This window comes from Callithrix jacchus, chromosome 15 (assembly GCF_049354715.1).
Source record: "Callithrix jacchus isolate 240 chromosome 15, calJac240_pri, whole genome shotgun sequence".
NCBI classification, from domain to species: Eukaryota; Metazoa; Chordata; class Mammalia; order Primates; family Cebidae; genus Callithrix; species Callithrix jacchus.
This window is the reverse complement of record NC_133516.1, coordinates 34,201,614-34,214,988: the sequence shown is the minus strand read 5'-3', so window position 1 is coordinate 34,214,988 and position 13,375 is coordinate 34,201,614. Positions and strand designations below refer to the sequence as shown.

The 13,375-nt window shown below is 43.3% G+C and overlaps 1 protein-coding gene across 3 annotated transcripts in view; it reads right to left on the bottom strand.

Moving 5' to 3' along the window:
* RAD54L2 (RAD54 like 2) overlaps positions 1-13,375 on the bottom strand; it is a 117,795-nt gene that overhangs the window by 3,896 nt on the left and 100,524 nt on the right. For all 3 annotated transcript variants that reach the window (XM_002758396.6, XM_035275678.3, XM_017964935.4), the window contains 7 exons: positions 11,466-11,565; positions 10,197-10,402; positions 9,626-9,798; positions 8,907-9,103; positions 5,273-5,472; positions 3,672-3,761; positions 1,897-1,989 (listed from right to left, as the gene is read on the bottom strand). In XM_002758396.6, the coding sequence (XP_002758442.3) occupies positions 1,897-1,989; positions 3,672-3,761; positions 5,273-5,472; positions 8,907-9,103; positions 9,626-9,798; positions 10,197-10,402; positions 11,466-11,565 (1,059 nt within the window). The remainder of the gene's footprint in view (positions 1-1,896; positions 1,990-3,671; positions 3,762-5,272; positions 5,473-8,906; positions 9,104-9,625; positions 9,799-10,196; positions 10,403-11,465; positions 11,566-13,375) is intronic.

Genomic DNA, 13,375 nt, shown 5'->3' with positions numbered 1-13,375 from the left:
CAAGACTCCATCTCCAAAAAAAAAAAAAAAAAAAAAAAGAACCCCCCCCTGCCCAAAATAACCCCAAAGTAAATCCTATGCGATAAGGGATATGAAATGCTAAGAGATTATTCTTAAAACTAATCAGGCATTTTCTGACAGTAAGAGAAAGTGATCAGTGTGGGAGGAAGAGGAAAATAAAGCTAAAAAGCAGTTCATTCTGATTTAAAAAGAAAACAAAATCCATAGCTATGAAAGACAACTGGGACAAATGGGAAATCTCAATTTGGCCTGAATACTAGGTCATTTTATGGAACTGTTAGCGCTTTTCTTTTAGTGTAATAATGATATTGTGGGTAAAAAACAGAATATCTTTCATCTGAACAGATGCATGTTGAAATATTTAGAGAGAAAATGACATGATGAAAGAGATGACATGATGTCTTCAACTTATGAATGACTCAATAGAAAGGGAGGAAGAGAAAGAAGGTTTATGAAAACTAACAATCATTAAATCTAGGTGCAGGGTATATGGGTGCTCATGGTGATATTTTTCAACTTTTCTGTAAGTATGGAAATTTAAAGTTTCCATAATACAAAGCTGGGAACAAGAGCATTCTAGCCCTCTAACATTCTAGCTCATGAGTGGGAGGATAATTGAGAACTACTCCCACTGAGGGGAACTTAGCAAGAGTTCTTAACATTGTTCATGTGCCACACATATACCCTTTGACCTGGCAATCCCACTTTAAGGAACATATCCTATTATAACCACCTTTGTGAAAAAGCACTGTCAGTGATGGTAGAGTAGAATCATCAAAATGTATGTTGACAGGGAACTAGTTGATACATTGTGTTATATAGCTCATCCTGTGAAAACCTTCAATGGAACATTTCTAGAAGAAATCATAAGGAATAAGCTATTACTGCTAAGTGAAAAAAGGAGTAAGTAATATTTTATAGTATGTTAGCATTTGTTTTAAAAAGGAAAAGAAAAGGCCGGGCGTCTTGGCTCACGCCTATAATCCCAGCACTTTGGGAAGCTGAGGCGGGTGGATCACGAGATCAAGAGATCGAGACCATCCTGGTCAACATGGTGAAACCCCATCTCTACTAAAAATAGAAAAATTAGCTGGGCATGGTGGCGTGAGCCTGTAGTCCCAGCTACTCGGGAGGCTGAGGCAGGGGAATTGCTTGAACCCAGGAGGCGGAGGTTGTGGTGAGCCAAGATCGTGCCTTTGCACTCCAGCCTGGGTAACAAGAGTGAAACTCCATCTCAAAAAAAAAGAAGAAAAGAAAATTGGCCGGACACAGTGGCTCACACCTGTAATTGCAGCACTTTGGGAGGCCGAGGTAGGTGGATCACTTGAGGTCAGGAGTTTGAGACCAGCCCGGCCAACATGGTGAAACCCCATGTCTACTAAAAATACAAAAATTAGCTGGGCGTAGTGGCACGCACCTGTAATCCCAGCTAATCAGGAGGCTGAGGCAGGAGAATCATTTGAACCAGGGAGGCAGAGGCTGCAGTGAGCTGAGATTGCACCACTGGACTCCAGCCTGGATGACAGAGCAAGATTTTGTCTCAATTAAAAAAAAAAATACAAAGAAAATGTATGTACCTATTATATATATGCATTGTGCATGTGCGGGTGTGCGGGCGCGCGCACACACACACACACACACACTCATGCACACACAATCCTGTACAATGTAGAAAATATCTCTGAAAAACCAATGAGAACACCACCCACAAGGAGGAGCAATGAATGGTTGCAACCATGATGGAGGAAAAACTTACTTTTCACTTTACCCCTTTCTGTACATTTTGAATTGTGAACCATGTACATATTATCTATTCACAATACCTAACCAAAACAAAGAAAACAAATATTATTTGGAAAGTGAAAGCTATCCTACCTGAGGCAGCCATTCGACCATCTTCAGGAACCTTTGGTTTGCCAGTTGCCCGGACAGCAAAGATCCGTCCATCACTGGTACGGATGTACGTCCCTAAGTACAGACATAAGGAAGACAGTTAGAAGCAGAAATGCAATACAGTCAACCCTGGGAAACTCCAGGCTACATGCCAGGGGCTTGTACATAGCTAAACAATTAGGTAATATACCATCTCCCAAGAACCCTGAAATAAGGAGTGGGGTGACTGAGCTATGGACTCATAATTATTCATTTACTTCACAAATATCAGTTACATGACAACCATGTGCCAGGCACTGTTCTAGACAATAGAATGCACAAGGCAGAAAAAGGCCCCGTCTCATGGAGCTTAGTCTCTTGAGAGGGAGACAGACTTACACCAGAAAATATCAGGAAGGGTTAAATGCAATGGAGAAATAAATAAGAGAAGAAGCTGGCATCCTATGTTCCCAGGTACTCTGGCCCAGGTCCTCCTCTTGATCTGGGAGGAAGTAGCCTTATTGCTTCAATATACTCTCTTCCCTAGTAGGAATAATCCAAGAAAGACCTGCATTCTATTCCCACAAGGCACTAATCTATCTTCTCTCCAGCCTTGGGTATGTCATTTGATCAACCTCCTTGAATGTCAGTGCTGCCTTTAGGCCAGGAGTTGGCAAACTTTTTTACAAGAGCCAGATAGTTTTCATAAGGGCTTTGTAAGCCATATGGTCTCTGTTGTAACTCCTCAATTCTGCTGCTATAACACAAAAATAGCTAGACATGACTGTGCTCCAATAAATCTTTATGGACACTGAAATGCGAAATTCATATAATTTCATATGTCACAAAATATTACTCTTTTGACTTTTTTTCCCAACCAATTGAAAATGTAAAACTCATTCTTATCTTGCAGGTATTACAACAGGTAGCAGGTTGGATTTGGCACATGGGACAGTTTGCTGACCCCTGCTATACACTAGGAAAAGAGCAGTAAAGGGGACTGGGTTTAGACTAGGATGAATCCAGTGAGGAGGCTGGGAATGGTGTTCTCTGTGATTCTGGGTATTTCATGGCACTTTTTCACTAACCTCAAAGGTACTCTAAACCCAATAGAGGCTAGGGCAAAATCTCCTTACTGAATAAAAAGCCTCAAAAAGCCTCACACAATGATGGGGCTTAGAGGCTAATATGTAAAACAGGCTTGGTTAGATATGGGTACAGAAAAGAGGTGGAAAAAACAAGCTTAGACTGTGTCTCAACACTGTTTAGCCCAGATTGTTTATTCCACCAACCTCATATCCCTCTATAAGGAGGACAGAGGCAGATGTGAACGTTTAAAATTACCATATGCAAAAATTCTACCATGCAACCCATGTGTAATTCATCCACATAATATATTTCCTATCAGAGGACCCCCACCCTGCTTCAAGCAAGTGGGTAAATATATGTAGGCTTATAACCCATTCTACCGCTCTTTCCCTCCAATTTTGGTCTCCTTGTATCTACTTGTCCCAAGATTCTCATAAAAATGACAGCAGGATACAGTAATGTAGGGATGCTAATTTCCTTCTTTTAAACCACTGACTAATATCCTATTGGGCTCAACCCAACTCTACTAAGCTCCTACAGATGCTATTTTCTCATTCAGTTCCCAAATGTGATATCCTAATGGGATGATTCCTGTGCCCCGTGTAGCTCAAGCCATATACATTTATTCTTCTTCTCAGCTCAGCACTCTCAACCAAAGGCAGGGGAAAAGTCCTTGGTCAAGCTCTCACCTTTTGTCCCACGGATGATGTGGATGCTCTCACCAGCATTAATTCTTGCCTGTACATCTGTGGTGCTGTTGAGTCCAGGAATAACAATATCTAAGAAAAACACAGATCTTAAATTCAGATTAAACAGGACCTGACTTTAGGAGAAGGGGAAAACTGTGAAGTCCCACATCTACCCCAGTTCTTCATTGGTTTCCCTACAGCCTCTCAGTGGGACAGAGATCCAGAACCAAGGAAGGTGAAGCAAGCAGGGTCTTTCACAATCATCTAAACAAAGGATGCCATGAAAACAGGAACCTTGTCAGAAATCTGAGCTGATCATCTTTGCAATCAATTTCCCTTGATTTAATTAGAAATTCATAGTTTTTGGTGTGAAAAATGTTTTGGTTCAGATAGTTGTTTCTATATATTTTTTTTCCTCCTCCCCAAACTATTTGCATATATCTGCTCCACATCACTTTAGGCTCCAAAAATGGCCTCATCTTTTTCCTGGCTGGCATTATCCCACACCTGGGAAAGAGTATTTTCCCAGAAAGAAAGGGGCTCTTTCATTTGTTTCAATTTTTTTACTTAGAAAAATCAATTAAGACATTTTCATTAAAATTTATGTATTGGCCAGGCACAGTGGCTCACGCCTATAATCCCAGCATTTTGGGAGGCAGAGGTGGGCAAACTGCCTGAGCTCAGGAGTTCAAAACCACCCTGGGCAAAATGGTAAAACCCCATCTCTACTAAAATAAAAAAAAAAAAATTATTCGGGCATGGTGGCGCATGCCTGAATCCCAGCTACTTGGGAGGCTGAGGCCAGAGAATCACTTGAGCCACCCTAGGCAACATTGTGAAATCCCATCTCTACTAAAATAAAAAAAAATTAGCTGGGGTATGGTGGTGCACTCCTGTAATCCTAGCTACTTGGGAGGCTGAGGTGGGAGAATTGCTTGAGCCCGGGAGGCAAAGGTTGCAGTGAGCCAAGATAGTGCCATTGTACTCCAGCCTGAGCAAGAGTCCATCTCAAAAAAAAAAAAGGAAAATTTTATATATTATAAATGTTGCTAAATAACCAGATAAAAACAGGATCACAAAATGTTTTCCTTCCTAATCATACTGAATCACAGAAACAACTCCTGGAGTGGATGGGTTGGCTACCTCCCACCACTGCTGACTAGCTCACATGCTCAATTTATATCAAACTCGAAAAGGAAGAGGCAAGTGACAATTCAGGTCTTCTAATTATGTACAAAGGTTGACAGCTGTCTTTTATACTCAGATGGCTCTACAGTCAGGCAGGGCTCAGCATATTCACACCTCTATAAGAACCTGAGACCAATCCTGAGTTCCAGTGACATTTCAACAATTCCTGCAGTGCTCAGAGTCTATACCACCGACCAAATCCAAGAAAACCCAGTTCTGTGTTGTTATTCTTAAGATATTTCACTAGAATCCAAATTCCTTAAGACCAGCAACTGTTGTCTTCCCTGTTTTTACCAACAGTGCCAAGATAGCAAGGCCAAAAATACAAAAGGTGTTTAATACATTATTTTCTAAATGAACAAAGTAATTTTAAATGGGACAGCACCTCTGCCACAGAACCTAGGAGTTCCCACCTGTTGTGGTGACCACCTTCTGCACAAGGACTCCCGCACGCTGCAAGTAGTTGATTGGAAAGTTCATGGATGGATTTGTGCTGGAAGCAGAGCTTACGCTGCCTCCGAGTGGGACATGCCGGGGCATCATAGGGATGGGGGTGGACTGTACAGGACGAACACTGGCCACAGGCTTTTCATCACCCTTCAAAGTTGGCTGCCTATAAGAGAAAGATAAGGACACTAAGAGAATTTGGCAGAACAACTCTTGCCTCTCTCCAAAGGCTACAGAGCCTCTTCAGACTGCCCCATTCTATACCACCAGTTGCTGCTCAGAGAAGGATCAGAAGAACTTGCAGGGTCTGGTCAACTCAAAAGGAGACTAGAAGGCAGGACTCAGTTGCAGCAAAAGAGACAGAGGGAAAAAGTCTGTCAAAGTCTAAGGAGAATCAGATGTAGGTGGAATAATGCTTTCTGGAGATGGGAGACAATATTTGCTCCTCTAGAATCTGGACTACCTACATTAAAATTTAGTCCCTGAAGGGAAGTCAGGAAGCTGTCAAGATGCAATAAGGCAGGAAAAGCTCTCCAGACCACAGCATATGCTAAGTTGAGATGGGCAGAATTTCCCCCACTCACCCTGGAAAAGGGGGCCATGTAATGCCACAACTTTAACCTCTTTACTTTCTCCCAGAAAAAATAGTCTGTCCCAAATTTAACCATCCTTACTCTCTCCCTGAAACCTTGAGTCTCAATAATAATACAGACACCTCTCTCTCTTCTGCATTACTTTTCATTGAGTTCCTCCTAGCTCCTGCCTGGCCCAACCTCCAAAGTGCCCCTCCAGTCATGATGACAAAAAAGCAGCAGCAGCCAAAGCACTGTGTACAAAAGACAGGCTTTTACTGATTTAAGATTTTTGAAAAGTCCCTGTCTACAAGCTTTCTGAAGTCCGAATCTTTGGTCTTTGGGCCTGGCAGGTGGGGGGGCGGGCAACCCTTGGACTGGTATGTTCTTCCTCATCTGACTAAAGATTGGCACATAAAATAACACTTTTATACCACTCTGCTGTTGGAGCTGGTCTGCAAGACTCCTCAATCACATTTCTCTTAGGTTTTTGAGGGCCCCATTGAGCAGCCCTTGGTCCCTGTGGACCTCCAAGTTCCCAGATGGGCCTCAGACTTGTGCTATCTGGCCTGTTTCCCCAATGTCTTCCTAGAATGGCTTGGCAGGAGTCAGAGGCCCTGGTCAAGTATCAGTGTGACAGAAACCCAGACCATGTCCCATTCCCTACAGGGGCTAAGACTAAGAATTTGGGTAGGAAGTATTCCTTGCATGTACCCATGTGGATAAAAAACTCAGCAGGGAGGCGGAAGAATCACTTGAACCCAGGAGGCGGAGGTTGCCGTGAGCCGAGATTGCGCCACTGCACTCCAGCCTGGCGACAGAGCAAGACTCCGTCTCAAAAAAAAAAAAACTCAGCAGGATCATGATACAACTCATCAAATGCTAGGAGAAGCTGGTGCCTCCATAGGGCCAGAGCTAAGCCAGAAACAAAGCTGACATCTCCTTAAAGCCAGCCTGAACTATTTGTCACATCTTCTCTTCATGTGGCTTTTCTCTCACTAGGCTCAGGTTTAGTCTACTCCTGATGTTACACAGAAAAGCTCAAGAGAAAGAGAGAGAAAAAAAAGGAAGGGTGGAGAAAAAGAGAAGAGACCATTCCCAAGCAATACTATCTTGGGAAATGACAGAAATGAAGTATGAAAGTTTTAAAAGAGAGTGACTTTCTCTTTTGAGATTGTGTCCCACTATGTTGTCAAAGCTGGTCTCCAATTCCTGGACTCAAGCAATTCTCCCACCTCATCCTCCCAAGAGGCTGGGAATATAGGCATGTGCTACCATGTCTAGCAAAACATTGACTTTCTACTTGAAAGCATCTTCAATTTGCTATTAAAAAAGAAAAAAAAAAGCAACAAATGGCTGGGTGTGGTGGCTCACGCCGGCAATCCCAGCACTTTGGGAGGCTGAGGCAGGTGGATCACCGGAGTTCAGGAGACCAGCCTGGCCAACGTAGTGAAACCCCATCCCTACTACAAATACAAAAAAATTGCCAGGCATTGTGGTGTGCACCTGTAATCCCAGCTACTTGGGTGGCTAAGGCACGAGAATCACTTGAACCTGGGATGTGGAGGTTGCAGTGAGCTGGGATTGCACCACTGCACTCCAGCCTGGGCAACAGAGTGAGACTCCATCCCCGAAAAATAAAAAAAAAAAAGGCAACAAATCCACTCATTAAAAATCAGTGTCTTATCTAAAACTTTACATGAGACTAGTGGGCAGAACCTCATTTGGCAAGTTTTCAAAAACTTGCAAAATTTCATTTCCTCTAGAACCAAATTTGTCAAGTTTTTTTGTTTATTTTTAACATGAGGATCTTTTCTTTTTCCCCTCTAAACGTTGGGTATTCATGGAGAGGATCTTAATAAGAAAAAAAAATTTAGGCTGGGCACAGTGGCTCGTGCCTATAATGACAACATTTTGGGAGGCTGATATGGAAAGTTCACTTGAGCCCAGGAGTTCAAGACCAGTCTGGGCAACATAGTAGACATCTCTACCAAAAAAAAAATTTTTTTTAATTAGCCAGGCCTGGTGATGGCACACCTGTAGTCCCAGCTACTCAGAACGCTGAGCAGGGAGGATCGCTTGAGCCCAGTAGGTCAAGGCTGCAGGGAGCTGTGATCACACCACTGCACTCCAGCCTGGGCAACAAAGTGACACCCTGTCTCAAAAAAGAAAAAGAAAATTTAAATCTGTTCCCATCAAGTAAAATAATTATTTTTAATCAAGATAATCAAATAATTAAAAATAGAAAGTATTGAATTAGGTAGCTGATCTGATAAGTAAATGAAGGGTGAGAGCTGTGAGGCACTGTCTTAAAATTAAAAAAAAATTAAACCTAGCTAACTGTTCTGTACTATCTTACAAGGAGCCTCTCTCTCTGCTTAGCAGTTGGCTTCTATTCTGTTAATATTCTGAACAAGTCTAGATGTTGTACTCAAAACAGAAATTTTTTGTTCCGATCACGACACAGTCACTCCATTTAAGAATGAAATCCCCGGGGTCCGAAGTAGCTCCCGCTGGAGGTCATGGCGCTCGCGAAGGCGAGGTCATCAGTTCAAGGCTAACCTGAGCAACCTCATAAGCTCAAACTGATTGGCCAAAAAAAAAAGAATGAAATCCCCTTAGGAGCAGCAGGATTCCCTGACTGTAATCGAGAGAACAGAGTCTTCATCCTTGAACATCACTGCTAAGTGAAGCCGAGGACTAATGTGCTAGGGGTAAGATGCACCTGTGTGGAATGGCTGGGCCTGTGTTTTGGGAAGCTTTATCCCCGACTCCTATCCAGGTGTCCAGAAGGACTCTCCTGGGTCACAAGGCTAGCAGCTCACTCTTCCAGCCAGGGCAGTCAAAACCAGAACCATTTAAAACACCAGGGCTACTGAACTGCTTTCACACCCACCCTAGAGCAGAGCCTGTCAATTCACAGCAGCCAAGGAACAAGTTGTAGGCTCTGCCTTTGTTTAAAATATGAACAAGTTGAAAGGTATTTGTGCCTGGCCCAGCAGTAAACCCTCCCCTTTCAGTGACTCACCAGTTTCTCTGGCTGAAGGCGGGGATGCTGGTCAGGCTCTGATCGCTGGCAGGGTAATACTGCGCATACGATGGGCGGGTATAGGGGACTGATGTGCGTTTGTCTTCCTCATAGCTTTTCTTTGCTGCTTTTTTCTCAGCCTTGGTCAGCTTGTGATCCTTTCGGTTGAGGAGCAATGACTCATGCTCAAAAGGCTCCTAGGGACACAGGAGGATGCTGATTTAGTTATGAATATGGCTGATGGATAATGAGCCTTACTTTAAAACCAATAAAAGAGCTGGTTGTCTCCAGTGCTAGTCAAGAGACTGCTCAGAAATACACAGGAGGGTTTATTATCTTTCTGTCAAGAGTATAATTTATAACTCTAACCTAGTACCAGCTTTAGACATCTAAGCCTGCCTTCCATATCAAAGGAATGCGGGAGTTCAGAGAATTAACAGACTACATTTTCGGAACTTTCCCCCTCTTTCTGCTAAGAAGACTCACACTGGCCAAATTATTACACATGGCTAACCTTAGCATTCCCAGGACCAGATTAGGGGAGGGGGTAAGTGGTTGGGGGCAGGGAGGGGCACTGAATGGGGCAAGAAAGAGAAGCCCTTGAGTCCAAGTCACCTGCATGAAACATCACCTCAGATGAAGAAAACAAGCTTACAAGACAAGCCTCCCTTGACAGAGAGACTGCCATTCTGGGGACTGCATGAATGCCAAGTTCTTACCTTGGTGATGAGGTGAGGGTACTTCAGACAAGCCAGTTGCAGGACTGACTCCTTGATTCCCTTTATGTTCAAGGAAACTTGGGGAGCTGGCTCCTTCTCAACAAAGTGCAGTAGGTTTTCCACCTCCTTCCGGGTGAAGTTCAGCATTGGATTTAGATCATCCACCACCCGATCTAGATAAAGTCATGGAGAAAGTCAAAGTCAGCACATGGCATTAAAAACTGTAAAGGTCAACAGACAGAAGTGGCATAACTGTCAATAATAATGAAAAGTCATCCCATATCTGAAAGTCAAAGACTAAGTCTGAGGTCCTGGTGACATTGGAAACATCATATAAGAGAAACTTGTATAATGAGCTTGGCTGTTATCATTAAACTCATATTCGATTAGTTGAGGTCAATCACCTTTTAAACAATTACTTGAATCAGAATGAGATAGGAGGAAATGTTGGCTTTCTATAATTCGAAGCCTGCCTTTGTTCACATATCCTGTTCCTCCTCTCCCCTCCTTGATACTAAAAGGATGGTAGCCTGTATAGATGTGCCTCTCTGAAGTCTGGAAGATGGCCCACCTGACATGCCCTGCTTGGAAATCTGACGGTCATAGATCTTCTTTTCAAGAGTGTAATCAGCCACAAGTCGATAGATGTAACAGGGCTTTTTCTGACCATAACGGTATACCCGACATACTGCCTGGGCATCATGGCAAGGGTTCCAGGAAGCATCAAACACCACCACTCTGTTGGCACCAATCAGATTCACACCCAGGCATCCAGCCCTTTAAAAGACAAGCAAACAATCACAGAGCCTTTAATCTTAAAAAAGGTTTTCAAATCAGTTTTGCCGTCTATGACTTCTACCCCAATATTACTCTGTCCTAAGCCCTAAGCACAACATACTCAAGGATTTTACTGTCCTGCTGATAAACAGTACATTCCTCAAGCACTGAAAATTGTGCCCTGAAATCTAACATGAAAGTGTCTACCAGCTCAGAAAGAAAACTCACTCTCCTCTTCTCTGTAACAAATAAGGCCTCACATCCTGGCCTTGGAGTGATGTTCCCTGATGAGGGGAAACTTCTGCACACAGATGTTTCCACTATTTTTAGTGTAACAGCTTAGGAAAATGACTGGCTCACACTGTCCCAAGGGCATTATGATGGCAGAAGGCAGCACAGACTTCAAGCTGCTTGGCATGAGACAATGACATCAGCCTTTTACAGTTACCTTACACTTTCTACTTTTTAAAGCACTTTCACATTCATCACATCATCTAAGCCTCAGAACACTCCTGAGAGAAAAGCCAATTAAACCCTTGGGTTTTTTAATTGATGTTGTTTGCTTGTTTTTTTAAAATGAGACAGGGTCTCACTCTGTCACTTAGGCTGGAGTGTAGTGGCTCGATCACAGCTCACTACAGCTATGACCTCTCAGGCTCAGGCCATCCTCCCTCCTCTGCCTCCCAAGTAGCTGGGACCACAGGCACATGCCACCACACTCAGCTAATTGTTTGATGATTTTGTAGAGACAAGACTGTGTTGCCCAGGCTGGTCTTGAACCCCTGGGATCAAGCAATCCTCCCATCTTGGCCTCCCAAAGTGCGGGGATTACAGGCATCAGCCACAACCATTGTTAATGAAGGTCTCAAAGAATTTTATGACTCTATCACAACTGCCCTGCTAACCTAATTTCCTTGTGAAGTCCCCTCTCTGACCCCAAAAACAAGTTACAAACCTGAGCTGATCTCTTCTGATGGAACTTGGATGAAGTTTTGGGGGACCAGCACAGGTGGCCAACTGCCTGAACAGACTCCTTTGACCTCCCCTCTCAGGATCCACTCACCTTGTAGAGAGAAGGAACAGCCAGGTGGTGAGGTTGCTGGGATCATTGAACTGATTAATGAGTCGCTCCCTCTCAAAGGCAGGGGTGCTACCATCTAGCCCTAGGAAGGAAGGAAACCCATAAGTGGATATATTAGAGAAAGGATACACAGCCAAATCACTGGGCAAATGTGTTTTAAAGAGCAAAACAAACAGAAACACAACAGCGCTCAGATCCGACCCCTTGGACATATCATAGGTCTACAGTGAGGCCCAGGCATCTATAATTTGAAAATATCCCCAGGTGATTCTCACATGCACCATGGATTATAAACTGTATTTCTTCCCTTTAGTATCTTAAGTCAATTCTAAAGCCAAGGATCCTAGACCCTGGAGTGTATATTAATCACCTAGGGACTTTGTAAAATACTGGCTCAGGGTGACTTCTCTGCCTCAGCCCTGTGAGTCCTGGTGAGTGAAGAAGGACTAAGGGTTTTGTGTTTTGATACAGATGATGTTCCTCCACCAGGAATCTGCATTTTTAACAAGCTCCTGAGGCTAAGAACTTGCTATAAGGAGATATAAAGAAAATACATCTAGAACAGTAGGATGGAACACATGAATAAAAGGAGGAAACCTCAAAAGAGGGGGAAAAAATAGCCTTCAGGACCAGGCATGTGGCTCATGCCTGTAGTCCCAGCACTTTGGGAGGCGGGTGGATCATGAGGTCAAGAGATTGAGACCATCTGGCCAACAGGGTGAAACCCGGTCTCAACCAAAAATACAAAAATTAGCTGGGTGTGGTGGCACACACCTGTAGTCTCAGCTACTCAGGAGGCTTAGGCAGAAGAATCACTTGAACCTGGGATATGGAGGCTGCAGTGAGCTGAGATCCTGTCACTACACTCCAGCCTGGTCACAGAGTGTGACTCCATCTCAAAAAAAAATAGCCTTCAGTTAAGAAGAAGCATAAATGGTGAGTAAGGGCAACACTTGTCATCTTGAGCAAAGGGCAAAACTAAGGGCATGAAATACCACATGGAAAACTGGTTGTAGGAAGCAATAGTTTAATTGCCTGCTACTGGGGTTCTATGTCAGGACCCCAACCTACCTTTCCAACCTGAGTTCCAACATTTCCAAGCACAGCCTCACCACTGATTCATAGGGCAAGCTCTAAGCCAGACCTTGTGTTGTGGGTCTTCTTGCTACTCCCTGAACCTCCAATTCTCTAAATCCTTCCATCAGGGCAGTGGTTCTCAATTACGGTGATTTCTCCACACACCCACTCCCCACAGGACATTTGGCAATGTCTGGAGATATTTTTGGTTGTCAAAACTGAGAGATACTACTGCCATCTAGTGAGTAGAAACCAGGGATGCTACTAAATGTCCTACAATGTACAGGACAGCCCCTTAAACAACAAAGAATTATCTGGCCCAAATGTCAACAGTGCTGAGGTCTATACTTCTCAACTTTTTTTTCATTACCACCCCACTAAGGAATAATTTTTTCCCCCAATGACACTATGTCCTCCATGAAATTTAATACCACAGATATACTGTATATCTGTTAATATATATCTGTGACTTACACATTTTAAAAATTAAGATTTTCATCCCCACCAAAAAAAAAAAAAAAAAAAAAAAACAAAAAAAAACACCACACACATACAATGTTCATCCCCTTCAAGTATTATCTCCCCCACAGAGAATGCATAATCTAGGCTTGTGCTCACTCTGATCTTTCAGCCTGGAATGATCTTCAGGCCACACTAGACCTGTATATTCAAATCCTCCCCATTTCTGAGAAGCCTTCTCCAATCATCCTTACCACAGTGATTCTATCCTCCTTAGAACCCCAGTTAGAGCATTAAATTGTTCTTGAATTGTCACATTTCAGATGAAGAGAAGGCCTATGCCTTCTATATCTCTA